The sequence below is a fragment of the Choristoneura fumiferana genome, chromosome 27 (assembly GCF_025370935.1).
Source record: "Choristoneura fumiferana chromosome 27, NRCan_CFum_1, whole genome shotgun sequence".
NCBI classification, from domain to species: Eukaryota; Metazoa; Arthropoda; class Insecta; order Lepidoptera; family Tortricidae; genus Choristoneura; species Choristoneura fumiferana.
Genome location: NC_133498.1, coordinates 5,359,871 through 5,387,125, shown reverse-complemented (window position 1 = coordinate 5,387,125; position 27,255 = coordinate 5,359,871). Strand labels below are relative to the sequence as shown.

Genomic DNA, 27,255 nt, shown 5'->3' with positions numbered 1-27,255 from the left:
AGATGTGTATTTTACTTTTACTCCCAAATAATTTCAAAGCAAAGTTCATGACAGCAAAAAACGAGGTGACTTTCGCCCAGTGCCGTTATCGTAATTTTGCAGGACTCTGACTGAACGCACATGCGCGTTTGTGGCGCCAAAGTCTTGCCTTTGCCACTCGGTAGCGAATACCACTATCACTCTCGGAAATTTTACTTGTTTATTCATCGTTCGTTTTGGGGCAATCGGGCTACCGAAGGCAGCGGAGATGTCCCTGACCTGGCGGCGCTATGGCCGCTTGAAGCTGGTCGCGTCCACGCGCTGCGCGAGCGCAAGCAGCGACTCGTGTTAGTTAAGACTTTAGATAAACTATCGAAGCAAATATGTATATCAAATAATCGAACTTTTAAACATATTAGTAGCTATTCTTATTCTTGAGTACATTTTATAAGGTCATTTCCACTTAAATTTACTTTTTCACATCCCTCCCCCCCTCGTCACATAATTTTTCACCCACTGAATCAGCCGCCAATGGGTACTTAGCCTTCGTTGTTAGGAGTCAGGGGCTAGCGAAGGCAGCGGAGATGTCCCTGACCTGGCGGCGCTATGGCCGCTTGAAGCAGGTCGCGTCCACGCGCTGCGCGAGCGCAAGCAGCGGCGCGTGGCGGCGCACGATGTCGGCGAGCCGGCGGCCCGGCAGCCGCGTCGTGATCACCGTGAACACGTGCCCGAATACTAGCGCGTCCAGCTCCGTGGGCCTGCGGGGTTAATAAATAATAATAATAATAGCCTTTATTAACAATCTAGTAAATACATAATGTATTATCATTTTATTTTTGGTCTACAGACATCGGTAAAGATTGTTTTGCGGTGTTAATAAGGGAATTAAAAAAAATTATAGTACTTTGTCCACGAATTATCAGGTTGTAGTTTATTGTCGCTCATCCCGGGTCAATTATTACAGATCGTAGATTAACCGTGACCCTATAACAATATATCAAATATTCAAGGCAGGTCTACAGATATCGGTAAAGATTGTTTTGCGGTGTTAATAAGGGAATTAAAAAAAAAAATACTTCGTACTTTGTCAACGAATTATCAGGTTGTAGTTTATTGTCGCTCATCCCGGGTCAATTATTACAGATCGTTGATTAACCGTGACCCTATAACAATATCAAATATTCAAGGCATTCACTGCCGGCATTTTTGTTTCAGCTTTTACTAGATGTCGCTCAGTGCCTATATCGCTGCATTATAGGAATAGGATCATTATAGGAATTCGCTATAGGTAGGTACCTACTATAGCATAGCAATCCTATAAGCACTAAGTGAAAGTTAGCAAACGTTTATTTGCGTTGAATGCAGTGAATGTGTTAACTCAGTTGTAAGTACCTAATAAAGAAGGGCGAAATTGTTTTTTTTTTTTAAATTAAATTAATTTTAATATTAGTTAACTTGAGTTCTTCTTACCTACTCAGAATCATTAACACTATTGATTTGGACGCAGAAAATAGAGTCCCATATTGTTTTTGGCGCTTTGTGATTTTTTTCATACAGTTGTACACGGTGACGTTGCAAAATAGACACAAAAATTTTGCGGAAAATTCTGGTAATTTTTCTACGTCAAAATCAATAAGGCTCGTGATTCTGAGTAGGTAAGAAGAACACAGAATTACCTATTACTAAAAAAAGTAAAAGGTATTTAAAATGAAAATCCTCGAAAATATGAAAACTTTATACATAGGTATACGTATTTCTAACTACTAAGTATTTAACAAAAACACTTACATGATTACCAATCTGTTAATAATATCTGTTAAAAAAATAAATTCAACTGTTCCAAAATTAATAGGTATAATTAGTTTTTTTTTTTACATTTCAGTGTTGACAGCCATTTCGCTAAGTTCGTTGCACAGGGTAGGCAAAGTTGCAAAATTTTTACGGGTATTATTTTGCCATAATGATCTAAATCCTAAAGTATCTTTTGTGACAACCATCGTGTGTAATAAATATGGATTTTAGAACTGAAATCATAAACACTACAGGGCTAGGTTACGGATGATTACAGTCACTTTTGAGAATTTGCATCAAACTAGCAGCTATATCTAATGCGATGGTAAATATGCCGCAACCTGTATTATAAAAAAAAATGTGGGGATAGTCTACATCTTCTGTAACGTCTCTGTACTTATGGCAACACTGCGCTATGGTCGCTACAAACCCCTTGTATTAGGTTAGGTGAGATTAAAATTAGTTTCAGCAAAAAACGCGGACAAATTAAGAAAAGACACACAAGGCAAAGACAATATTGCCTGGATTTCTCTTAAGGTCTCTACCCACTGCACCGTATCATAAAATGACCGTAATAGGAACCAGGCACTGAATGTAACGCGACACGGACTACAACATGTCAACAGCGTGACATACCCCTTAGAAGTGTATCGGCACCGTTTTTAACGCTCCGTGGATGGCACGCGACATAGTCTCATACTTTTCAATACAAAGAATATATCTTTGCTTGACACATTTCTATAACGGTCATTCTTACAAAGTCACTCTTAAGAAAATTATAACAAAAGAAACTTTAGGTCAACAGAAATTATGGCAAACGATAGACAGTCGTTTAGTCCTATCAGTCCACATCGGCCACCCCGACCATCTGTGAATGATCAGCGTTCTTCTTCCTCAGATACTGGAGAAGACTCTCGACGCTTATTTCGTCGTTGAGCATTTTTAGAGTGCATTTGGAATCTGTAAATGGGGGGAGATCTATGTTGAAAACGCAAACAAACTATCCACGGTCCTAACATACTATATATAAACCCCCTTGCAAAAAAAAACGGGCACCTATGGTTTTTGTATTTTATGTGCATGAAAGCTTACTTTCTAAGCTTAAATGCCTAAAAATCTGTAAAACCATAGGTGCCCGTTTTTTTTTTGCAAGGGGGTTTATGATATTTTAATCAAACTCTGGGTAGTCTTAAGCCCTTAAGGTGTGGAAAACTGTGCAATGCAATAGTTTCTGTGACAGTGACAGCTAAGTCCTAACACTATCTAGCGATATTCCAATATATATATTATGTACGACTATATATTTTTAAATCACTTTCGTTGATCCAACGTTCTGAAATTCTGATAATAAAAAACCTAATCGACATTCTAATTGGCCTATATAAAACATTTTTCAAGTTTATCTGGAGAAAATGGGCCGTAAAACGCTGTCTCAGTATGGGAGGTGATACCTACAAATAGAATGAAATAAACCTTTAGATTCGGGCGAGCAGCACCCAGCAGACTCAGAGGGTACCGAAGGAATCCTAACAGACGTGCGATCCCCGCTGCTGAGCACGGGAGACTTAAGAGACTCGTGATTACTACAAAAGCAAAGTTAAATAAAGTAATAATCATATAAAAAAATAATACTTAAAGTAATCTAAAAATTCTTAATAGTTTTCGAAAATAAAAACACTACAAACTAAGTATACTACAAAATAACCTAACCATAAAAAAAAACATTTTTAATAGGTACAAGCTTTTTTGCTGACTATACTTTTTGTTGAGTGTGCTTGCATTGCCACCCAAACTACATTCGCATACCAAATTTCAAGTCGATACTATTAACCGTCGAAGAGTTCCGTCCCGCAGAGACGATCCTGGCTGAACTACCAGGATGTCACTACTAGATTATTGTATTGTCACGCGATTTACATAAGTATGCCAAATTTCAAGTCAATCTGACTACTGGAAGTTGGTCAAATTTAACTTGCAAGATCTGATTACAGACAGACACAACGGGACAGGTGAAACTAAATAAAAGCTTGTAATAACATTCGCAGTTTTACTGTGGCCCCCAAAATAATCTCCAAAACAATAGGTACCCTGAAAAATGAGACATCCATCCCACCGGTGATGCTCATGGTACCGTTGCTTGGTCGACCGTACAGTCACCAGCATTAATATCTGCCCCAGTGGAGCGCGCAAAAATATCTGACACGTCCTATCAGCCCTAAATAGTCGTATTAGCTGTATTTATGCTTGCTCTATCACTCAGGCCCTTCACTACGAAGTGCAAAATCCGAACTAAGGGGCTTGCCGTCCCACTTACGCTTATATTATTAAAACGAGAGCGAGAGGGACAGTACGGTACGAATAATTAATGCCGGTTTATGTTTTTTAAAAAAAGAACTATTTTTAGCTATTCTTCAGCAATCTGCGCTAATTACCTGGGCTCATTCCGATCACTTTTCTCCATAACATCGCCGACGACCACGACATCATCATCAGTTTCACTGTCAATGATCTTAATAACGTCTTCAGATTCGTTCGGGAGAGTCGACTCATTCTCATCAATGGTATCCAAGTCATTGCACCTCAAAGATAAAGTCAAAAGTTCAAACCTAGCTAATGAATGGCTCAAAGTATAGTTTTATAGCAGCCTTAAGTACTTGCATGAGTGCTTACATCAAATAAATGTTGTACGTAGCTAATGTGTAAACTTCGTTCTTAAATATTACTTGTGCTTGATATATAATTATGTATAAAGCCTGACCAGGAATATAAAAAACCTGACGCGAGGGCAGCACTTCTATGTTTTATATTGCAACATTCTTTACACTTACTATACGATACCTATCAGTCATATTGACAACGGTGTCGGTAATTTCGGTCGGTTTAAAGGAATATTTTCAAATCTCTCAGACTTTTTCTATGACAAATACTTTTATACATTGTGAATTATTTTCCTTCCAAGGCTATAGATAATCTTCGGCATTTTAACGCACAAAAACACAAAATACCACGCGTAAACAACGTCAAACTTTGACAGCAATAGATAGATGACATTTGAATTTAGTGTTACCAGTGCAAGAAATTAGTTCTACTGGTTTTCCGCAATATGGCGAGGTTTTTTATAATTCTGGTCAGCCTTTACTTAATAATATAATTAAGTTTAAATAAAAAGCGACCGTGCAGCCGACAGGATGCCAGGTACTACAGGGCGCCGCGCGTACCATCTCAACTTAACCACTTAATTTGAATACCATTGCAGGTGGTAGGACCTTGTGCAAGGTCCGCCCGGATTGTTACCACCATCTTGTTCGCTAATCCTGCCGTGAAGCAGCAATGCTTGCACTGTTGTGTTTCGGCGTGAAGAGTAAGACAGCCGGTGAAATTACTGGCACTTGAGGTATCCCATCTTAGGCCTGTAGGTTGGCAACAAATCTACAATAACCCTGGTGTTGCAGATGTTTATGGGCGGTTGGTGATCTCTTACTATCAGGAGACCCACTTGCTCGTTTGCCATCCAGTCGAATAAAAAAACCTATTTTTATTGATCTAAAGGAAAGCTAGACTCAGCATGTGAACTTTTATAGACCTCTCTTGTAGGGATGCGTACCTATGGGTAACTATTCTATGTCTAACAAACACGACCTGTCATTTTGTGGTTGTCATATCTAAAAGGGCGCCAAAGGCATGACTCGCCCGGGGCGCCTAGATGGCTAAAGCCAGCACTGTCTAGGACATCAGTAATTTCATTATACACCTTAGACAAGACAACACTAACCTCTCAAGATGCGGGTTATTATACACAACGAAGTCATATTCTCTATCAGCAATCTCTATCTCAATTATAATCTCATCAACTTTCGTCATAATGTCGTGTAGTATCTCGTGGATGAATTCTCTGGAGTCGTCGTCAACGCTCGTCTTGCTGCGACGCGTATCATCGCAAACGAGGGTGCCGTCTTTGGATATTGTTATAGTCATCTGCTTTGAGGAGAAAGGCTTGAAAGCTGTATGGGAATAACGACGTAGAAACTAGAAATGGTCTTAGGTCTTAGGTAATGGTCTTTTTTCTTTGTGTGAGCTACGCAATTGAACAAGTGGTATCCTGCCATTTCGCAGAAATATTATTTCCAAATGCTTTATTTGCATACTTTCAATTCCTCCGAAGCCAAAAAACTCTCTCTGTTTATTTCTTTTGGTTGTATAGAACACAGTAGGTTAAATAAGGTTTGTTTTATTTAAGTTCAGAAAAAAATATGGTTTTAGAGATAATCGTGAGTTAGGAAATGAAACAGTTTGGCAAATGAAACATTCAGGAATAATATTTTGTCGAAAAGACGGAGAACCAAATTATTAATTATTAATATTTTTTCCTAAATAAGAGATGGGCAAATCCGGATCTGAAGATTCAAAAGAGTCAGATCCTCAAGCGGATCCGAATCCATTATCGGCTCCTTTCAAATGTTATCGACTCAGAAGAAGCTGTGACCAGCTATGACTAAGGCAAGTGGGTTTTATTATATTGGTGGGGTGACGATAAAAAATCACGGTCAAGTGCGGGCAGCTCGAGATGCAGGTGCCTTTTTCGAATCTTCAGATCCGGATTTACCCCTCTCTAATTACTACACTTTTCGTTAAGCGTGATAAGTCCCGGGTGTTGTAATAGTTACAAGTGGCTACAGCCACCGCGGCCTACCGAGCTGCTGCAAGCTGTCGCGGCTGACAGCGGGCGCGGGCGTGGGGCGGCGGCGCGCGCGCTCAGAGCCGGCCCGCGGCGGGATTCGCCGCCCCGCCGCCTGCGCCGCCGCGCAACACAGATACTCCTCTTGGGGCTGAGACAGGAACAAGGGAGGATAGAGGATAGAGAGGAGGTGGATCCCTAGGCATTTTTAATGATTTCCGTATAAGATAAGATGGTATGGAATAATCGATATTTTATCAACAATAAGTTCTCTATAATTTTAATTAGTTTCTAACACTTTTTCTGCCGACGGTAGGTCGGTTGATTATTGAATTGTCATCTGAGCTTTAATTAATTACCTATAGATAGATACTCTATCCAACCACAGAATTTGGGACCATTTTGTAACATGCGCAATTTTTGGTTTAGTTTTATTTTATTCCATGTTGTCAGTCACAAATGCACCATAAATGGTTTTTCATTTCTTTCTCTACGGTTTTTTTTTTGGTTAACTCGCCTAAAGGGCCTAGCTTTTATTTACTGGATTTTAGTTTTCATAATTTATATGAGGTGAGGAGGTGACTTTATAGGAGATGATGGCGCGCAGTCGGGAAAAATCTATTATAGATAACTGGGCAGGGAAGGCAGCCAGTGCCGGAACTCTTACTGGGTTAAAACCCGGCTGCACGCCCCCAACTCCCTGAAGCTTTCTCTGCAGGAATGAAGTATCACTATCTCATACACAAAATAACAAAACGAACCGTCAACTTCATCTGAGTGCGTTTAGCGATCCGCAGCATATGGTACAAAAGCGAGCTGGTGATGGGTTTGATCATGAGCGAGGCTTTGGGCCCCGACGCTGCCAGGAGGGCCCGCATGTGGCCATAGATCAGCGCGTCCAGGGGAGTGGGGCTAGAGGAGAGGGTAGGGTTGGCAGAAGGAAATACCCTACCTGCAGACGGGAACGTGTCAAAATAAATAAAGTTTAAAAATAATACTGCACGAAATACACAATCGTCATTTTATATAACGTGATTTTCAGTGAAACTATTAATTATACGAACTTTTATGATAGTGCAATCTACAATTCCTGAGAAAATTGCACTCATACATCGCTCAGTATGAGCGGCAAAAAATCTGGCCCTCAAATGTATGCAGTAATAGCTAATTTTGTATGGAGAGTGGGCCAAATTTTGTGCCGCTGAGTATATCAAATTACCATTAGGTGTATTTCGTCCATTGTTCTTTTCTAACTATATTTATTTTAATAAGTAGCCCCTGCAGACACCACAACGGTTTAGGGTCATTATTCGAACGTTTCGACCGCCCCACTTTCGTGGTCACTCTTTTTATGAATTGGCTGTAGATTTTACGTCGTTTTCAATTATTTAGTTTGGTTGTTAGAGTTCCCGTACTTCTATTATATAACTGGAAACTGTGTCAGAACCTTCTGGCAGTTTAACAGAAGTGTCCACGAAAATGATTAGGAAAAACACAAGAATAATGACCCCTGAGGCCCTCATTACCAGTGTTGCACATTTTTTTCGGGCAAATCGGGATTTTTAAACCTTTTGAATAAAGAAGCGGGGTTATTTCGTCGTAAACGGGGCATAGGTAACTACCAAAAACATGGGTACATAATTAGCAATGTTTCAAAGACCAAAATAGCAATAGAACAAGTATTTTGCACATGAAACATTTTTCTTTCTTTCTTTTCTTTAAACTGCTGTGAGACTCAGTCTCAACTCAGACTCAAGTCTTTGACTCAAGTGTTTCGGGCGAATTCGTAGCCTTTCATCACGGAGCACGCTACGACTGCTGCTGCGAACCGCGCACATTGCATCGATTTGAGCGTTTTGTATCATTTCGCGAAAAGAAACACGATTATGCAACACGCTGTATCTGATACTTAGCGATCCATGTTGCACCGCCGTAAATACCCCACACACTGATATACCGAAAACACATATCACGATCGTTAGTTGTGGACGTGTTTTGATACTTTTTTTTTGGTTGATTCACCAAAGGCCAAAGACACTAAGTCCTTGCTTTTATTTACTTTTTTTTATAATTTCATAATATCATTTTACGAAATAATGATTTGATACGTGATACATCACGATCCATCTCGAATCGATTTTACCCCAATCATCAAAGGGGAACAATAATAAAAAAATCAGAGCAGATATTCGAAAACAGAATGGCAATCACGCAAGTTGGACGCAAGTCATTATTAATAGATAATATCCATATCCATAACATTTAGGTTTAAATACTCACGTGCCGAAGAAATAATCCTTGTCGCCCAAACGCTGGCTTAGAGAGTTGCAGCACTGTTCTACCTGCAATAATTTAATTCAAACTTTAATCGTTTTGACTACAAAAGACAACATAAAACGTTTTGGCATACAAGTAAGTACTAGTATAATTACTTATTCTGTGGTACAGTCAACAACAAAGAGATGTATCCATGATGACAACAAAATGATGTAACTTTTCGCATGCCATAATTAATTACCCTCCGTTGGTGACATTTCTAGTAGCAACAAGACCTTAAATTATGCTACGTTACCGTTACTTACATCAGCCAGTACTTGATCCAGCGTCTTGTCATGCCAGTGCAGCGCTTTAAGCCTTTTAGCAACCATGTTCCTTTTGGAGCGCGTCTGGAGCCAGCCCAGCGGCCACGGGTACACCGATGAGTTGCGGACCTTGGTCACGGCGTTGTATGTGTCGTTGTCAATCCATGATATGTAGAGCTGGAACAGGTAGGTATGTTGCAAGAGGACTGCTTCACAGGGCCAGGTGTTTAAGTGGATTCAATAAAGGAGTCAAGAGTCGATAAGTGGAATTGGTTCTTATATCGGAATTGAATTTAGCAAATCAGATCACTTCTCGGAGTTTGATTATCAAAATGTATATTTTTTAAATATTAAAATTAATGAAGTTCTCAGTCTTTACCTATATTTTATATGCAAACTACATACTAAGGAATGGAATTTCGCTCCCATCATTTGTGTTTCCGGATAGATACAAACGGCTCTTCAAGCCTAGAGTGAATAGGCTGTTACTGAACACCTTTGATACACCTTTGGTCTCATGGTTAGTCTTATGTAAAATAAAATACTTAAGTAGGATGCCGTCTACATTAGGGATGTTACCGAGGTGGTTTTATGGGAACCGAAGCCGAAACCGGAGATTTTAAATTGCCGGTGAGCTTCGATATAACCTCCGCTTGAAATCAATCGGAACCGAAGCCCAAGCCGCAGGTGTGAAATGAAATCAATCGAAAGTTTAGGTATATCGGAACTGAAGCCGAAGCCGGAGGTGTGAAATCAATCCAAAGTTTATCTATGAATTTTTTTCGTATTTGTGACCCATCGAAATATTCAATACGGATATGAAGTTATTGAACCACATAGTTAACCCACCTCAGCGTTGACCAGCACATTAGTTATCAAACTCATGTAAGCTCTCATTTCAGCTTTCTCCTCAGTGCTGAGGCGGCCGCAGAGTGAGACACCCTTGTTGGCCGCGAACTGGACGATGGGCTCCAGTTCAGAGACCACAAATGCTCCGCATTTGATGAAGGGCACTCGGCCTGATGGAGACATGAATTCGGCGTTCCAACGCATCTCCACTTCAAAAGGGAGGTTGCACATCTAAAAAAAGCGAGAGAAATCTCAGTTACAAATGCTCTAAAAGTAATGAATAAAAAGGATGATCCACATAATATCTATATCTATCTATCTAAGTCTAACGCTCAGCAAATGTAACGCAGGCATTACTTTGCATAGGTCCATATTAATGAACACACATACATTATCATTTAACAGATGTTAGACTAACATCTGGTAGCATGGTGAATGGTTGTATTGCTGTGAAGATGACCTTTGGCTAAGTTTGAAACGTGTCAGTGTAGTATGGTGGTGGTGAATAGGTCTTACTTTCTAAGGATTAGTAGAACATTCTATATTAACATATCAAATAAAACATAATCAACATACATAGTCAAAAGTCTTTCATAAAGTGAACTCACCTTCAAGAATGCTTGCACTGCAAGGCAGCTGGCATTGTCGGGGAGCAGGATCTGCTCCACCTCGTAAGGCTGGAACAGCTTCACATTCTCTGGCCATGGCTCTTGTGCTGTAATTTATACAATTTATAATTAATTTACACATGTCCGAATTGTGTTGCATGGGAACTACGGGCCAAATCCTCACATTGTGAGAGCAGGCCTGTGCCTACCAGTGGAATGTCAATAGGCTGGGTTGATGGTTGATGTTTAATGAAATTATTAATTACTGAATAAACATAATACTTATGCACAATGCCACTTACTTGCCATTCTATAATACCCTTCATATATTTTGTAGTAAGTTTGTAGGTTATATTTAGCTAAATTCTTAATAATTTTTATATGGAATAATTAGATAGTTTTATGCGCTTCAAACTAATATGATAATTTGTTTTTTTATGAGCATTCAAAAATGTCAAAACATTTATGGCAAAAGGATGGCACATCGCAAAATAGGCGCACATAGACGTCGAGTTGCGGAAAATAGCCCGCTTATACCTATGGCAAAAGGATCTGGTACTACTACCTTCCTCTAATACTAAATTTTCCCAGGGCTACAATTGATCAATAATTAGCAATCCTAAAAGTACATAAAAAACATCATCAAGACTTGAGAGAGAGATTGAGGGCAACTCATAGCCTAGCACTTAAAATGTTTAAAAATAAAGATTAGCTAGGTGAAATGTAAAATTATAATATGGTTATAACACGGGAATAATTTAAATTTTTAATTATTATTTATATTAAATAAATAAAAAATAGATAAAACACTCAATCAATCTAGTTTAGGTATTCCACTTTTCCAAGTTGTGATACCTAAGTTACTACATTATTAAATGAAACTATGTTATTTCTGCATAATATTAGTCACTTAGCATATGCAAATTAAAGTGAAAAATGACAACAAAAAATAAATTATAAATGATCTTGATATTATTGTATTAATGTAAAAATTTGGGGACCAGTTTTGGCGGCCTATATTCCAATATGCAAAATAAAACAAGTCATTTTTAGGTTAAGTTCAAAAACTAATTTACTATCAACACACACTATGATGTAATAATTAACATCAATTCCATAGTTAAAATAAAGAGTGAAATTGGGTAAGTTTCGCACACAAACGGTCATTTACTCATATATATATATTACCAAAAACGAAAGGATCCCCGTTTTTCATTTTATAGGAGTAATCGTAGAGAAAGACAGTAGGAACTCTTAACAGCGCAGAATTACATTAGAATAGGGCGCCAGCATCTATAAATAAATAATTGTGTCATACAAACAACACAATTATTCCAAGAAACAATACTTATGTAATAGCACATCGTAAATTTTAGAGATGAAGAAAGAATTAGCTTACCGTTCAGAGATGTTAGTATGGAATCCTTTAGGTTGAATTCTGGCATTTCCGGCATATTAGTAGGATAAAGCAAATTAGAAATGTACTAAATCTTGTTTATAATACTAATGAAAATAAAATAATACAATCAGTATTCCAATAACAGAACAGAACGGAATTGGTTGAAGAAACTTGACAATGACAAATGACAATCGATCGATGGCAGCTGTTTAGTGCTACCAACATAAAGGATTTCTGTGATTTTCCAACGTTTTAAGAAGTGTGTCAAACAATGTCGTAATATTTTTCCAACAAAATGTTGCCAGTTATTTAAAAACAAATTCTACTATTTTAAAATAAACCCACAAGATTTCAACCAATGTCGCCAAAGATAGAAAGGAGATTTTCAGGATTATTTTATTTCTAGAATGTTGATTTTAGTTATTTACCCATTTGAATAAGCTTTGTTATGTTTTCACCCACGCAGGCTACGTTATGGTTTAGAAGATTTATTCCAAAAGCAAATTCTTCATCGTCATAAAAATCGAAAGGCCTTTCTAAGGGTTCCGCTTGCTTTGCATCCATGGAAATATTTGATTTTGAATGAATGATATCAATATATTTATTAAAAATAGCTTCTCCAACACCACCAGCGTTTTTCCCTGGAGGAGAAGCAGAGCGAGGAGTCGCTAAAGGAGAGTCAAACGTCCAATCAGAAGAAAGCGAACTTTTCATTTTAGCTTCTTTTGCATCTTTGTCCCATAAATTATATACACTCATGCTGATTTTGAATATAATATACAAATATAAAACCGGCTACTTTCGTAGAGTATTACATTACTGACATCCTATCAAATTGAAGACAGTATCAAGACCAAAGAGTATAAGTAAGTACCTATGTAGATCAAGACAGTATTCTTTCAAATAAGTTACAAACTAATTCCAGACTGCCTCTTTTCAAGTCGAGATAGAACATAGATTAGATTAGATTTTTAGAAAAATATGGCTCTGTCCATTGGAGGACAATTTTGCCAGTGTCAAGTAGGTTTTGCCGTTGTACGGTAAAAAATTCTAGAAAACGAAATATGAGAGGTAATGGTGGATGAACGATGACCGAGATAGAACATGATTATTTTGATTGCATCGTATCCACAGACAAGAGATGACAACTGACAAGTAAAGCAAGATATCTATAATGTGCTTGTCTGTCCTCCTGTCATGGCGGTTGCGGCGTCATTTGTTTAAATTGTCAAATCTAATTAAAACGTATCGCATTGTATTACATTTATCACGGGACCGAGAATTCAAGCTGTTACAAGGTTTACTCCAATAAATAAATCAGTTTTCACAACCTCTCAACATGGCTGATGTTTTAGATATCGAAAACTCCGAGGAATTTGAGGTTGACGAGGATGGAGAACGTATGTATTTTCTAATGTTTTTATTTATTTAATATTCAAACTATTACCGATTCTTGAGACATTTTAGATATATCTAACTCACAAACCGATTAATAATATTAAAAACTGGTTCAGTTTTGAAATTTGTTGTTTTATGTTTTATCTATTCTAGGTTATGTATAACAGTAACAAGAAACTTTCATTTTTATGTCTATAATAGCTCTATTTACAGTGTAGGTAGCTCTACTTCCGTGAAAAGTGTACTTTCTATTCTATTTTGCGTTTATTGTAATGAGCGCTACGAGATTAGTATTTGAATTTCATTATCGTGTTTTCAGAGGGAATTGCGAGATTAAAAGAAAAAGCGCGAAAACGCAAAGGACGTGGCTTTGGCAACGAAGGCGGCTCTGGCGGCGCTGCAGAGAGAGGCAACAGGGGGAGGTTGGTCAAATTTATGCATAAAAATACAAATCTTTCGTAATTGTGGCATGTATCATACAATCTATTACAATCTATTACACATCATAATGAATCATTTTTCTTTATTTTTCTGGCAGTGTGTGCAGCGCCATTCAGCCTATATAGTCCATTCAGTCAGTATTATTAACTACTTTGTCATTTGTAGATATGACAGCCTGGCGCCAGAGGGTGATGGCAACACTCCAGGCCCACAGCGGTCTGTTGAGGGTTGGATATTGTTTGTCAGCAATGTGCACGAAGAGGCCCAAGAGGAGGACATACAGGTAATGTACTATTTTTGTCATCACACCAAACAGTTGCAATGTTTTTGAGCGGAACACAGTCAGTTACTATTTTATAGTAGCTTATATTATACTTAACCTACAACAACAAGAGAAGGTTTAGATGGTGTATTTTGCATGCTCTGGTATAGTTTTTCTTTTTCACATCTTAAATATTACAATTGGTTTCAGAATCAATTCTCAGAGTTTGGCGAGATCAAGAACATCCACCTGAACCTTGACCGGCGCACAGGATTCCTCAAGGGTTACGCGTTGGTGGAATATGAGACTTACAAGCAGGCTGCGGTAAGTGCGTTGACTGTTGTTACTCACCGCAAAAGATGAATGCTTATTCTTACCTTTAGTACTTAAGCCTTAGTAGTAGTATAAATTAATATAAAGTCTATTGGAATTCCATTTTACCAATTTGGTAAAATGGCCTTAGGCTGCTGGTTCTAATTCACATTGCAAAAAGGAGACCCTTGCAAAATTTCTGTCATTTTACATGCATACATCACAATCCTGTGGGAATATCAAGATTAAAGACATCCTATGTGTTAAGGTTGTCGCACACGTAACCGCTGAGCCGCCTCAACTTGAGCCGTCCAGTATTCTTTGTAAGATATTTCGTATGTAACACACACATCGGCGTCGGAACAGCATCGCCTCGCCTCGCCACAAGCTAGTAATCCGCAAGCGGCGCGCGGGCAACTAGCAGTCATCGAGCTTACGTCGGGCCGCTGCCGCGCTTGTGTTTCCACCGGAACGGGGAGGATGCGCAGACCGCCATCATTTCCCCGCCGACGTCCCACCGCTTGTTTCTCTCGGCCAGTCATATATAGGTATTAGCGGCTGTTTTCCGCAACTCGACGTCTAAGTGCGCCTATTTTGCGTGATTAGGCTGTAGGCACTATTCATGCCAGCCTAGCTCCTGGAGGAAGCCTAGCAGACCCTTCACGTTGCCGGCGACTTCCTGCAGTGACCCCGGTGATCCGAGGTGTAGTGCCCTGTAGTTCGCCACACCAGAGCATTCCAGAAGGATGTGAGTGGCTGTCTCTTCTGCCTCCATGCATGCTCTGCACAGGGGCTGTCTGTAACACCTAGATTATGTAAGTGCTTGTTTAGTAAAGCATGACCAGTAAGAGCACCGACCAGCAGTCGGAGTTGATCCCTCCTAAGTCCGCGAAGCTTGCGGGACAATCCGGGGTTGATCGTCGGGAGGGCTTCTCTGGTTTGCCTGCATGTATCTAGGTTCGTCCAATATTGTTGGTGCATTACCTTGGTGTTGTGTCGCAGTTTGCCGCGCAGCCATCCAAAGGGCAGAGGTAGAATGGGTTCGGGACCGAAGACCTTCATGTCCGAACCCCCTCTAGCCAATCGGTCGGCCGCGTCGTTACCTCGCGATCCACTGTGTCCTTTTATCCATTGTAGTGTTATGGTGTTAGTCTCACTTACCAACGTCAGAGCTCGATGGCACTCGTAGATTAGCCCTGATGTCATTGTGTCGCTCTGCAGGGCTTGCAAGACCGATTTGCTGTCAGAAAGTATACGGATAGGAAAATCCTGTACCTTCCTGGAGTCAATCGCTGCAGTTGCCATTATGATTCCATACATTCCGCTTGGAAGACGGTATTATGGGCTCCTAGTGGCTTTGATATGTTGATATTCAGGTCCTCTGAGTGTGTTCCAGAGCCTGTACCAGTTGATGTCTTTGACCCGTCCGTGAAGATCCTTAGCTCTTTCAAGTTGAGTCCTTCCCCCGGGTCTTCGTGTAGTTGTATCTTGTATTTTTTATCGAATACGTACTGTTTGGGTATCCTGTCGGTGACCGCCTCAAAGAGTGGTTCCCTGTGTACCAGTTCATCAAGCAGTTTGGCGTGTGGAACACTTACGCTTTTCCATAGGTTTAGCTTTTTTAGTCTAACCGCCGTCGCTCCCGCCTCCTGTTGGATAAACAGATGCAGCGGCGGCAGGCCAAGCAAAGCTTCCAGGGCCGCAGTCGGAGTCGTCCTCATACAGCCCGTGGTTGCCATGCAAGCCAGCCTCTGGAATCGTTGTAGCTTTGCTTCGACGGTGATTAGTTTGGTTCGTGGCCACCAAACCACTGCACCGTAGCTGATTATAGGTCTGATGACTGACTGGTATAGCCATAGAGTGACCTTGGGTGATAAACCCCATTGCTTACCTACCATTCTACGGCACTGCCAGAAAGCCACCGTGGCCTTGTCGATCTTATTGTTGAGATGGTTACTCCAGTTCAATTTGCTATCCAGTATTACTCCTAGATACTTTACCTCTGAACTGAACTGTAGTTCCGTGTTGAACAGTCTGGGGGGGTTATAGTTGCCCAGCAGTCGTTTGTTTGTGAACATTACCTGTTCTGTCTTCTTGGGGTTGACAGTTAGTTCGTTTTCGATGCACCATCGTTCCACGATCCGTATTGCCTGCTGCGTGACGTCACACACAGTGCTGCTGACTCTACCGCTTATTAATATAGCAATATCGTCAGCGTACCCGATCGTGTAGTAATGGTGTTGGTTAAGTCTGGTTATGAGGTCATTTACTACCATGTTCCACAGTAGTGGTGACAACACCCCTCCTTGTGGACATCCTCTGGCTACCAGTGCATGTTGTGTCTCAGATGAGTTGAGTCTGATGATTCTTTTGCTGAGCATGTTACCTATCCATTCGACCATGACCGGATTCACTCTGTGTCTTGTCAGGGCCGAAGTGATGCTGCTGAAGTTGGTCTTATCGAAGGCTCCTTCAATGTCGATGAAGGTGCCGAGGCACATTGATTTATTTTCAATGGCCTCTTCTATTCTGCTGACCACTGCATGTAGAGCTGACTCTGTTGATTTACCTTGGCTATACGCATGCTGGTGTGAGTGTAGACGTATCGTAGCTAGGGCATGTTCTCTCAGATCCCGGTCACAGAGCCTCTCCATAGTCTTCAGCAAGAACGAGGTGAGACTAATGGGTCTGTGTGCCTTGGGTTCGGAGTAGTCGCTTTTCCCAGGTTTCGGGATGAATATTACCTTTACCTCCCTCCACCGTTTCGGTATGTATCTATGAGCTAAACACGCTGTGAAAACGGTGGTGAGCCTTTGGATCAGTCGATGTCCTCCCCACTTCAGGAGTGCCGGAAGATCTCATCCAGGCCTGGGGATTTAAAGGAGTCGAAGCTACTAATTGCCCATTTAACCTTTGATGGGCTAATTACCTCGAGTGCTTGTTGCCAGTGCTCCTCGGTTGTAACAGCCAGTCATACCCGCGATGACAATTAGCCGCAGCCCCGAGGACACCTCGGAGGTGCTGAGCTGTTTCCGTTACGTGCTTGCGTATTGCGGTTGACGCCCGGTTGACGTAGAGCAGATGAGATACGGTGCCGGACGGTTACGTGTGCGACAACCTTTATTCTGGAGAATAGCTACATATCTACATACCAAATTTCATCTAAATTATCCAGATCAGAGATTTACCCACATTGGAACCTTGTAAGCTAGCGATGATGTTAAAAAGTGTTTTTCTTCCAGAGCGCTCGTGAAGCCCTAGATGGTGCAGACATCCTCGGCCAGGCTATCTCTGTGGACTGGTGCTTCGTCAAAGGGCCAACCAAAGTACACAAGAAGAGGCGATAGTGTGCTCTTCTCACACAACAAGAACTTAAAGACGGAGACAACCTATAAGAAAGCAAGCAAATGGGGAATACATTTAAATGCACTTCAAAGTATCCTAAGCGTAGTTCAAACTGATGCAGTTAATGTAGCAACGCAAACCGGGATTGTTAAGCCACTTGCCTCTGTTCATAATTTACTTGAGTTATACATACTTGTAGCAAATATTGTCATTAATAAACCAGAATAGCATTACACAGCCAAATTAAAAACATAGGTAAGTGGCTCTACAATCTCTGTTTGTGACTGTAGGTACGAATGAGTATTTGTCTTAGATGTATTTGTTGACCAAAAATCAATAATGTATACCCTAATTTTATTTGCCAAACGGGCAGGAATTATCAGGTTGTTCATTCCAGGTCATACAATGGTCCCCCATGTCCCAGGTCTCACATATGTATGATTTACCTCTTTTTTTTATGTGGTGCGTAATACCTATCGCATTGTCTTTTTTTTTTTCATTTTTCATGTCATACCAAATTACAGTACAACCAGAATGTTAATGTAGCTTGGGACTCGTCAGTTAACTTCGTTTTCCTAATGATTCATTAGAGAGAAAAACTAAAATGATCTTTTCTTTCAAGTTCTGAACCTTTGTATTTATTATGTATTTCTCAAAAAGTTGTCCCGTCATGAAATTGTCAAGAAATCAGTTTTGTCAAGAAATTATTAACCCTAAGGACGAGATCATAAAACATAATCTACATAAAACATCCAAAATTTCTTGACAACAGGAAAACGTCATGAAATGTTGTGAGGAAAAAATCGTAATAATTACTTTGAAACAATCCGCATAGGTATTTGTATTTGATAACTTTGTACAAGTTTGGTTGTCTACCGTTCTTCTCTGTATGTAAAGGCTTGAACTTCTGGTGTTTGTGCAGTGTTTTGCTTAAAACTGTAAAATAATAGTAGGTAATTATAAGATATTTTTTCTAATGATTGTTGTTTTATTTTATATCTACATATAACTCCTCGTAAATGGTAGAAATGTGCCACTTTGCAACACACATTTTAATTAAAATTCTTAAAAGGCAACAATTTCGTGGGGAAAAAATTTAGTTTCGTTTTCTCTGAGGCGCGGGGCCGTTAAACTCTTGAGTATTCAACTGTTGAACTCTATTCTCACCTGACCAGAGGCCGTATTGCCTAACCTTTCTGGCGCTCGCGATCGCAATCAAATGATAGATTTTTTATACAAAAACTAGGGCCTCGGGTTACTTTAGTGTTCCGTACTAAGGTTCCGTATTTACTTTTCGAATTGGTTAACAAAAATATTCAGTCCACGACACTGCACTGTTGATATAACTAGTGAGTGACTTTAATACTGACGTCGTTTCCACTTTAGGCCTCAGTTTTATTGTCAATTGAGATGGCAGTTATTTCTATAGATATTTACACCACAGACTACTAAGAGATACTACGTATTACACCATCACAGAACTGTCTGACGTTACAATATTTGTTCCCACCATTATTGTTTAATTTCCTCACTCAATCAAAGTGAAAAACATTTATAAGAACTGCATCATAAAACTCATTTTACCCTCAACTTAACATCAACCCTCGCCTGCGGCTTCTCGGGTAAGGGCCAGTACAGACGGACTGCATTCAAACAGCTCGTTCGTAAATTTTTATCGGTCAGCGTGTAGTTCTTTTTTAATATATGAGGGGGAAAACGAGCATGTGGGTCACCTGATGGAAAGCAATCACCGCTGCCCATGGACACCAGTCAACACAAGGGGTATCACAGGTGCGTTGCCGGCTCTTTAAGACTGATAGGCTCGTTTTTTTAAAGACAGTTGTGCCGACTGCAATAATAAATGTATGGGCAGTCGGCAGTTACGCATCGGCGTATCTAGGGTTATTTTCCATTCGGGGGCCTGGCCTGGATTTTTGTGTGAAGATATCAGTATTACAGAATTTCGAATCAGTAGTCCAACATCATGGGGTGGGACTAGACCATACTGGGGCCCCCCTCTCCCTGCCCCCCCCCCCTCTATGTACGCCTATGCAGTTACGTTGCAATTGGAATCCAGTCCGTCTGTACTGGCCCTAAAACGACTCGTTTTGTGCTCTTGTACAGTCGTCATCAGATATTTCGGAGCGGCCAAGGTGTTCAAAAATATCGATACATGAACTCTAATATCTTAATAATAGAGTGCATGTGCCGATATTTTTGACCACCATGGCCGCTCCGAAATATCTGATGGCGACTGTACAGGCGACGTCATAAATAAGTGATCACTTTTGTGCCTTGTCGCTTTCAGTCGTTACACAATTTCGTATGGCTTTTCAAACATGACGTTAAAATAACAAGGTACAAAAGTGATCACTTATTTTTCATGTTGACTGTACATTAGTACTATAGACTACTATCGGTTAATTTACTTTTTTGCCATCAAACAGATAGCGCTGGCGCTGTTTCCCAAAAGGAACGATTGGAAAATAACAATGTCTGTGCACTAACCCTGTCAATTAGGACAGTTTCCTCTTTCAAACGGAAGCAAAAGGGATAATTTTAGAGCTGGTACCCACTTGTCGGATGTCGGGCCCTTTATGACGCTATTCACACTCGCCTGACACGATTTTCTATAGAAATGACAGACATCCCGACAAGTGGGAACGGGCTCATACAATAAAGAAACCACAGTATTTTCTTAACCATATATTAAGCTTCAAGCGATTGAACTGGCGTTTGATGCGATACGGGGCCAGAGATCAGCACACTCCTTCGCGACGGGGCCGGTGATGGCGGAACCCTTCATCTCCCCCTTGTTGTTCACTATAACGCCTGCATTATCTTCGAAGTATATAAACACCCCGTCACGCCTTCTGAACGGTTTCCGCTGCCGAATAACCACTGCTGGCATTACCTGTGACAAAAAGTTTCATTAAGATCAGTATATTTTTTTCTGACTACTCACATCGTAATTCAACCTATTTATTTATGTATTGAAAACTGAATTTCAACTAAGTACCACTGCAAGTTTTTCAAGTTGGACCTCCTAGATTGTACTAAAGCCCAGATGAGACTTGCAAGAAAAATCGTGCAAGTTACATTACATTGCGGCGCTCGATTAACTACTACGAACTCGTTAGCTTTACGGCCTTGCAATGTAATGCAACTTGCACGATTCAAAAAAAAATCAAAATCAAAATGGTTTATTAAAAGCAAAAACAAATTACAAGAAGGGTTTCCGTTGGTTCCACACTAGGCTAAGCCTGTCACGTGGAAACCTGATTCCTGATTCGGGGTACAAACAATTAATTTAATTAAATAACTAGATTTTCTTGCAAGTTTAAACTGGTCTTAAGACCACAAGCTTAACAAGGTGACTTAAATAAAAGCCTGTAGGAATATTAATTTATTAAAAAGACCAAAAAAAAATTGTTTGATGAATGTAATGCTGGAAATCTTATCATGAGTAGTTCAGTACAGTTTACACAGCAAGGAAAGTCAGCTCTGTTATTGCTGCATTTCCACAAGAGATGTGCAAGGAATGTGTTATGAACCAATAGAATCGCTTCATTTACCTATTCTCGCACTGTGTGGGTTGCACAGCACAACTCTTACCTCGCTTCTAGAGCTAACATTCCTAGCAACGCATCCTTGCACATCTCTGGTGGAAAGCAGGGAGGACATGGGTCAGGCATTTTGAGATTCATGCACAAAATAATTGCATAGTAATACGCGTGACTGGGGGTGCTACAAATACTTGGAATCGGTGGGACATACTTTATGAAAGAAAGAAAGAAAATACATTTATTTAACACCATAAAAACAGACATAGAACAAATACAAGACATACATGACGCTAAACAGGTCCCCACTCAGCATAATGCCACGGTAAGCCGTATGGATTATGCATTGCTTCCTTACAGAATTCACTCTGCTCGCAGTGTAAGTGCTTTGAGGTATATAACAAATTTCTATAGTTGCAAATAAATAAATGAAAAGGCTGAAAGGGTGTAGGGTGCGGAGTAAAATTATACTTATGATCAGAGCGGAATTTTCATGGTATTTTTTGACCTGTCATAGTAACTTCTCACTTACTGATATCCAATATACATACATAAAATATTGATACACAACATAGGTACTAAAAAGAAAATTAAAAGTAGAGGTAAACGATAGGTGGCCTTAAGTTAAAGAGCGATCACTTTCAATAGACATATGCAATGAACAATGAACGGATCACAATTTCTAATTTAATAATTTCAGTTCAGTTTTTTTCAATTAATTCTTCTGTTGTAATGTTAACAAGTTATTCCAAGAGAGTGAGTTCCAGAGTGTTCCAAGTTTTCAAGATTATTGCTATTATTATTAATGTCTCTATAAATTCATATTTTCTGGTCTTAAACTACTTATTTTACAGTAAAAGAATGCCAACAAATGCCATGAAAATACCGCTTCTGCTATGATGAATGATGAATCTAATCTAGGCTGTGACAATATCGGACTATCATTTTTTAACTCTACTCCGGACCATATTTTCAAATACCATAGATTTGAATGTAGTGTGTAACCATTCTAATAAATAAATAAATGTAATTAATACTAAGGTAATACAAGCTACTATTTAGCATATCAAGACTTCTGCATATTTATATTTTAGAAAAAAACAAGCAATTCTGAATATTTTAATATGCTATATACTCCTTTTATTTTAACATTTGAAACTTAACAGTAAAATTTGCACACTTTTTTAATGAAACAATGGAACTGTTTAAAATTGTGTGAACTTCTGTAATAAAAACATAATAAATAATGCTAATAAATGTACATGTATGTATTTGTAGTCCATTTGTGTTCCAAATATCGAGAAACATGTATTACAATTTGACTGTTAATTCAAACCTTAAATGAAACGGAGTATAGATAGACCTAATTCCTAGTCATACAATTCAAAATTAAATAATCTGTGTCAGTAACTAAAAAACTGGATGACATGAAAATATCAGATACTCTCTAAGCCAAGGAAATGCAGAAAAATAGCCACTGGTAGTATCTCTTATTGCACAGAATTTATGGTTTTACAAGGATAAATGTTGTCTCGAAATTGCTCAGTCAGCCAAGGCATATCATCACCCTGTTCATAACAGTTCAGACAATAAATTAGCGAAACCTTTGGCGAATCATCATCGCAAGTCCGTTTAGCAGTGGATATTGGCATACACAACTGGGGATTAAGCCACTTGCCTATCTGGCCGCCACTTTAAGCACTATTGTTGTAAAGTGTCAGAACTTACAAGGCCAAAAAACCTGCAAAGCAATTCAACGGTGTGTGTGAAGTTCAAAATCCGCACTGGGCCCGCGTGGGAACTACTGCCCAAGCCCTCTCATTCCGAGAGGAGGCCTGTGCCCTGCAGTGGGACGTATATAGGCTGGGATGGGATGTATGGGTATCTTACCTTTTTTCTTAGTTCAGGTTTGCCTTTCTTGACAGTGGCTACGATCATGTCACCAGAACCAGCCGCCGGCAGCCTGTTCAGGCGACCTTTGATGCCCTGAACAGCAATCACATACAGGTTCTTGGCACCTGAAATATAAAAAGAAAGGAATTGGTTATTATCTCTCAGAACATGCGGCATGATTCTCTCAAATTAATCTAACTTTTTAGTCTAAGCCAAGCTATGTGACCTCATGGATTTATTTTTCATTTTGTAACAATGAGTTTAAGACTGACACAATCACCTATTCAAAGGACTATTTCAGTATGACAAAAATTAGAAAAAATACTAAGTTCAAGATTTTTTTAAGGCGTGCTATTAGTAGTTGAATTTCTAAATAGTAACCTCAAACAAAGGTTGTCATGACTTAAGTTTGGTATAAAGATTTAACTTTCATTTCAATTAACAACTTGAAATTATTCTAGTATTGCCTATATATAACTATTAGTGAGAGAGAGCTTCCTGGGGAACACTAAGACTTGAGAATAATATATTATAAGGTAGTCAATGAACTACTCGTTCGTAAATCATCTTAATCTTAAAAACTTTTGTTAATCACGTTAAAGGTACTGAATAACTTCAGACACAGCCAAGGAAGAAATCATCATAATTCAATACACTGTGTGTAATTCTAGAAAAGAATCATCATCAGTTTTCAGTCCCGAACGTGCTATGTTTTGAGGTTAGAGTTGTTGTGCGATCAAAATAATGTTTTACCTGTGTTATCGGCGCAATTGATCACGGCACCCACTGGGAGACCCAGCGAGATACGGAACTTCGCTCCCGCGGAACCACCACGTCCTTAAATCAAGAGAAATCATAACTTATTATATTTTTCTATGTTTCACCAAAACACTCACGAAGAAGCAGAATTACGGAAATATACATGATTTCACAACGGGTGTAACACTAGACACAACATCTGCGTATTTAACCGTAAATTCCAACACTTATTGACATGATTTAAATGGATATTTCATAATTTCACGAACCTCTCTTAGACATTTTGTTGTGTCAATTTTTGAAGAGGAATTCAAAAGGACGTGAGCTTAGCAGCGCATTCCGGATAAAGATCCGTTTAGAAATCGAATTTTGGAGATCATAATAGCACCAGCAGCATGAAGATAGTCACAAGCTATAGAAAAGTAAGTTGATGTTATTGGAACAAGATTTCTATTACGCATTGAAAGATGTTTGTCTGTTTCTGTAAGAATAATAAGGAAACTCAAGAAATAACGCTTTTGAAATTGGCATGAAATTATAATTACAACATTGTATTATTTTCGTAAAAGATTTCTAAACGAAAATGTAACGTTCTGTTCCACTCACAAAATAATTTAGGTTTCATTAAGGTCATATTGAAAATTAAGTATTAAAAATCACACGCTACACTTATTTCGTTTTGATATAGTGAAAAATTTCTGAGAAAATATATTTTTGATTTATTACACATAGATATAAACAGTTTACTTTATAAAATATAATTGGAAGACAATCCCTGAAATGGAGCGTGCTCAAAAATTGTTTGTCATTCGCTGCTGTCATTTCATTTTCGTTTCGTAGCCGATTGTCATTATCCAGCGTTTTGCAAGATTTCAATTCAACGTTATAAATTAGTATTTTAGTGTATTTTCACAATGGCTTTTATGGGCGATATGATGAATCCAGCGCCCTTCTGGCAGAATGGACCTGCGCCGGGCGCCTTCTACAACTTCCCTGGTAATTCGGCCAGTTTTGGACCGGGATCCCACACCGTCCAAGAATTCAAAGCTCAGTGAGTAACTTAAGTAATTAACGAACTATGTTTGTTAAGTTTTGAAACCGTATACGATGGTCTTGTGAAACTATAAGCTGTTGCCTTAAGTATACAGTAAATAATTGACATAACATTAAGTCTTTTGTTTCTATTAGTATATATAATCACAACATAAGTAACTTTAAAAGTCACCTAAGTGTACGCCTCGTTAAATATAAGATTTAAAAAAAAGTAGCTGTCAATGATTACTTTAACTTATTTCGATTTGATTTTATTTTTCCTCAGCTCTGCGTCTCCAATCACCACAACAACAACAGTAATCGGCGTCAAGTTCGACAAGGGCTGCGTCATCGCCGCCGACATGCTGGGCTCTTACGGCTCCCTCGCTCGCTTCCGGGACTGCCCGCGCGTCACCAAGGTCAACGATCTGATACTCCTCGGCAATGGAGGAGACTACGCTGATTATCAGTACTTGAAGAGTATTATTGATCAGAAAATGTAAGTCTTTCTGTATGGGAAGAATTTGATTATTCCTATTTTTCTGGGATAAAATTATCCTATATCCTGTAAGAAGGACTTCTTTGTATTCTCAAACTATCTCTATACCAATTTTCATCTAAATCAGTTAATTGTGAAGAGGTAACAGACAGACAGACAGAGATTCTATCAGATATTGTGTGTGTGTGTGTGAGTGAGTGTGAGTGTTGTTTATTTTGAAGTTAAATACTGCAACCTGCCTAACAAGTTCCAGACCCACAGAAACTGACTTGAATGTATTGCTGATTTTGCTTACAGCATTGATGAGCAGTGCATCGGTGACGGGCTGCAGCTGAAGCCCAGGTCACTGCACTGCTGGCTCACTCGCGTCCTGTACAACAAGCGCAGCAAAATGGACCCCTTGTGGAGCAATTACATTGTCGCTGGAATCCAGGTCAGTAACTAACTTCTTCTTGAGTTGCCATCTTCTACCCAATGTCAGCTATCTTTAGTGCTATCCTTATCTTTGACCAGCAGCTCAGAACAGGGCTCTTGTGCTAAGGTTGAACCATGTCTGGAGATTCTTAAGCCGAGGTATAATTTTCGAGTAGTTGCCTTTATTGCTAGAGTGGTGGTGGATTTTTCTTTGCATGATGAGTTGGAGCAAGTTGTATTGATCATACTAGAACTTCATTTATAAAATTAATTATGCGTTTTGTGACCAAAGTCAGTACCTATGTTTTAAAAATTAAAGTGTTTTACACACCCTCGTAAACTATTCATTCTCAGTCTCAAAATATCTTCTTATCAATTTTCATCACAATTAGTTAAGCATATAAACATACATTCAGGATTAAAAGTTCATCATCATCATCATCTCAGCCGTAGGACAACCACTGTTGGACATAGGCCCCCCCCCACAGACCTCCAGTTGCTTCGGTTGGCAGCGGCCTGCATCCACCATGAACCCACGGCTATAAAAAAGATTAAAAGAAAAAAAGTTATTGGCATGGAACTTCAATAAAATTACCCCGTTTTTAAAGGTCCAGTAACATCATGCGTATATTGGAATGACTAGATATGAATTATGTTTCCTACAACCTGTATCATACATTGTCGTTTGTTTTGTGCCAAAAGGATGGTGAACCATTCTTGGGCACAGTAGACAAACTGGGCACAGCCTACGAAGATGCTGCCATCGCAACCGGTCTCGGAGCTTACATGGCAACGCCACTGCTGCGTGACGCGGCGGACAAGGGACCACTCGACCAGGAGTCTGCTAAGTAAGTACAAGTTTTGGGTGACACATGTAGGACACGGGTTCCCCCCCCCCACTTGATCTAATAATGTTAGTGCTAATTTTGTTACACCTACCAACATTGAATGTAATTTTCATTAGCCCTAATATTGCTATGAGCTTGTCTAAATTTGTATAACCTAATTATTTTGCTGAACTTTCAAAATTAGGTTGAAAATTCTACAGCCAAAGGAGCTGAATCGTGGCACACAGATCACAGCACACGAGGGGTAACCTCACAACCTCGGAGCTTAGCTTAGAAGAAGAGGTTCATTACTAAGGACATCTAGTCTGAATAAAATAAATATCCGCCTTTTAAATTTTATTTTTATTTCACAGAGCTCTGGTCCGCAAATGCATGGAGGTGTTGTTCTACCGCGACGCGCGCTCTTTCTGGCGCTACCAGCTCGGGGTGGTCACCGCCGCCGGGGTCACCATCGACGAGCCCACTGACTTGAAGCACGACTGGTCGCTCGCGCACATGATCGAAATGGTGTAGATCTAAATTGTAATTAAATGTTTGTGTATTTTCATTGCGGGTATTTTATTTAACACAGCCCTGTGCCACAGATTCATCTCTTACATCAAGGAA

The 27,255-nt window shown here is 39.5% G+C and overlaps 4 protein-coding genes across 8 annotated transcripts; 2 read left to right on the top strand and 2 right to left on the bottom strand.

Annotated features, from left to right (window-relative positions):
- Nucleotides 1-6: 6 nt before the first annotated feature.
- On the bottom strand, nt 7-12,750 carry LOC141443586 (uncharacterized). 5 transcript variants are annotated; one of them, XM_074108909.1, is made up of 12 exons: nt 11,884-12,067; nt 11,673-11,777; nt 10,485-10,591; nt 9,877-10,107; nt 9,028-9,204; nt 8,726-8,787; nt 7,207-7,357; nt 6,461-6,596; nt 5,543-5,771; nt 4,203-4,349; nt 3,244-3,353; nt 1,599-2,730 (listed from the first exon to the last, which is right to left on the bottom strand). In XM_074108909.1, the coding sequence occupies exons 2-12, from the start codon at nt 11,698-11,700 to the stop codon at nt 2,612-2,614; spliced, it is 1,497 nt and encodes a 498-aa protein (XP_073965010.1). In that variant the 5' UTR covers nt 11,701-11,777; nt 11,884-12,067; the 3' UTR covers nt 1,599-2,611. The 5 variants fall into 5 exon arrangements, with proteins under 5 accessions (XP_073965007.1, XP_073965010.1, XP_073965006.1 ...); XM_074108905.1 differs by lacking the exons at nt 11,673-11,777; nt 11,884-12,067 and adding an exon at nt 12,312-12,750; XM_074108908.1 differs by lacking the exon at nt 11,673-11,777.
- Nucleotides 12,751-13,124: 374 nt separating this feature from the next.
- Nucleotides 13,125-17,726, top strand: tsu (40S ribosomal protein S12 homolog tsunagi). The gene is made up of 5 exons (XM_074108764.1): nt 13,125-13,283; nt 13,601-13,703; nt 13,888-14,005; nt 14,195-14,308; nt 17,539-17,726. Exons 1-5 carry the CDS (start codon nt 13,223-13,225, stop codon nt 17,641-17,643), a joined length of 501 nt encoding a protein of 166 aa, XP_073964865.1. The 5' UTR covers nt 13,125-13,222; the 3' UTR covers nt 17,644-17,726.
- A 2,606-nt stretch (nt 17,727-20,332) lies between these two features.
- RpL23 (ribosomal protein L23) lies at nt 20,333-24,222 on the bottom strand. Its single transcript, XM_074108606.1, has 4 exons — nt 24,126-24,222; nt 23,851-23,934; nt 23,095-23,222; nt 20,333-20,555 (listed from the first exon to the last, which is right to left on the bottom strand). Exons 1-4 carry the CDS (start codon nt 24,136-24,138, stop codon nt 20,358-20,360), a joined length of 423 nt encoding a protein of 140 aa, XP_073964707.1. The 5' UTR covers nt 24,139-24,222; the 3' UTR covers nt 20,333-20,357.
- Nucleotides 24,223-24,686: 464 nt separating this feature from the next.
- Nucleotides 24,687-27,196, top strand: Prosbeta7 (proteasome subunit beta type-4). Its single transcript, XM_074108605.1, has 5 exons — nt 24,687-24,907; nt 25,175-25,387; nt 25,685-25,820; nt 26,504-26,649; nt 27,003-27,196. Exons 1-5 carry the CDS (start codon nt 24,771-24,773, stop codon nt 27,160-27,162), a joined length of 792 nt encoding a protein of 263 aa, XP_073964706.1. The 5' UTR covers nt 24,687-24,770; the 3' UTR covers nt 27,163-27,196.
- The last annotated feature ends 59 nt before the right edge of the window (nt 27,197-27,255 follow it).

Coding starts and splice junctions, on each gene's coding strand:
- tsu (XM_074108764.1), top strand. CDS start 13,223: ATGGCTGATGTTTTAGATATCGAAAACTCCGAGGAATTTGAGGTTGAC. Junction 14,006..14,194: donor CCCAAGAGGAGGACATACAG/GTAATGTACTAT, acceptor AATTGGTTTCAG/AATCAATTCTCAGAGTTTGG. Junction 14,309..17,538: donor AGACTTACAAGCAGGCTGCG/GTAAGTGCGTTG, acceptor TTTTTCTTCCAG/AGCGCTCGTGAAGCCCTAGA.
- RpL23 (XM_074108606.1), bottom strand. Junction 23,223..23,850: donor CAATTGCGCCGATAACACAG/GTAAAACATTAT, acceptor TTTATATTTCAG/GTGCCAAGAACCTGTATGTG. Junction 20,556..23,094: donor AACCTGAACTAAGAAAAAAG/GTAAGATACCCA, acceptor TTTTTGTCACAG/GTAATGCCAGCAGTGGTTAT.
- Prosbeta7 (XM_074108605.1), top strand. CDS start 24,771: ATGGCTTTTATGGGCGATATGATGAATCCAGCGCCCTTCTGGCAGAAT. Junction 24,908..25,174: donor GTCCAAGAATTCAAAGCTCA/GTGAGTAACTTA, acceptor ATTTTTCCTCAG/CTCTGCGTCTCCAATCACCA. Junction 26,650..27,002: donor CTCGACCAGGAGTCTGCTAA/GTAAGTACAAGT, acceptor TTTATTTCACAG/AGCTCTGGTCCGCAAATGCA.
- LOC141443586 (XM_074108905.1), bottom strand. CDS start 12,642: ATGAGTGTATATAATTTATGGGACAAAGATGCAAAAGAAGCTAAAATG. Junction 8,788..9,027: donor TGGATCAAGTACTGGCTGAT/GTAAGTAACGGT, acceptor AAATTATTGCAG/GTAGAACAGTGCTGCAACTC. Junction 5,772..6,460: donor CGACAGCTTGCAGCAGCTCG/GTAGGCCGCGGT, acceptor ATTCCCATACAG/CTTTCAAGCCTTTCTCCTCA.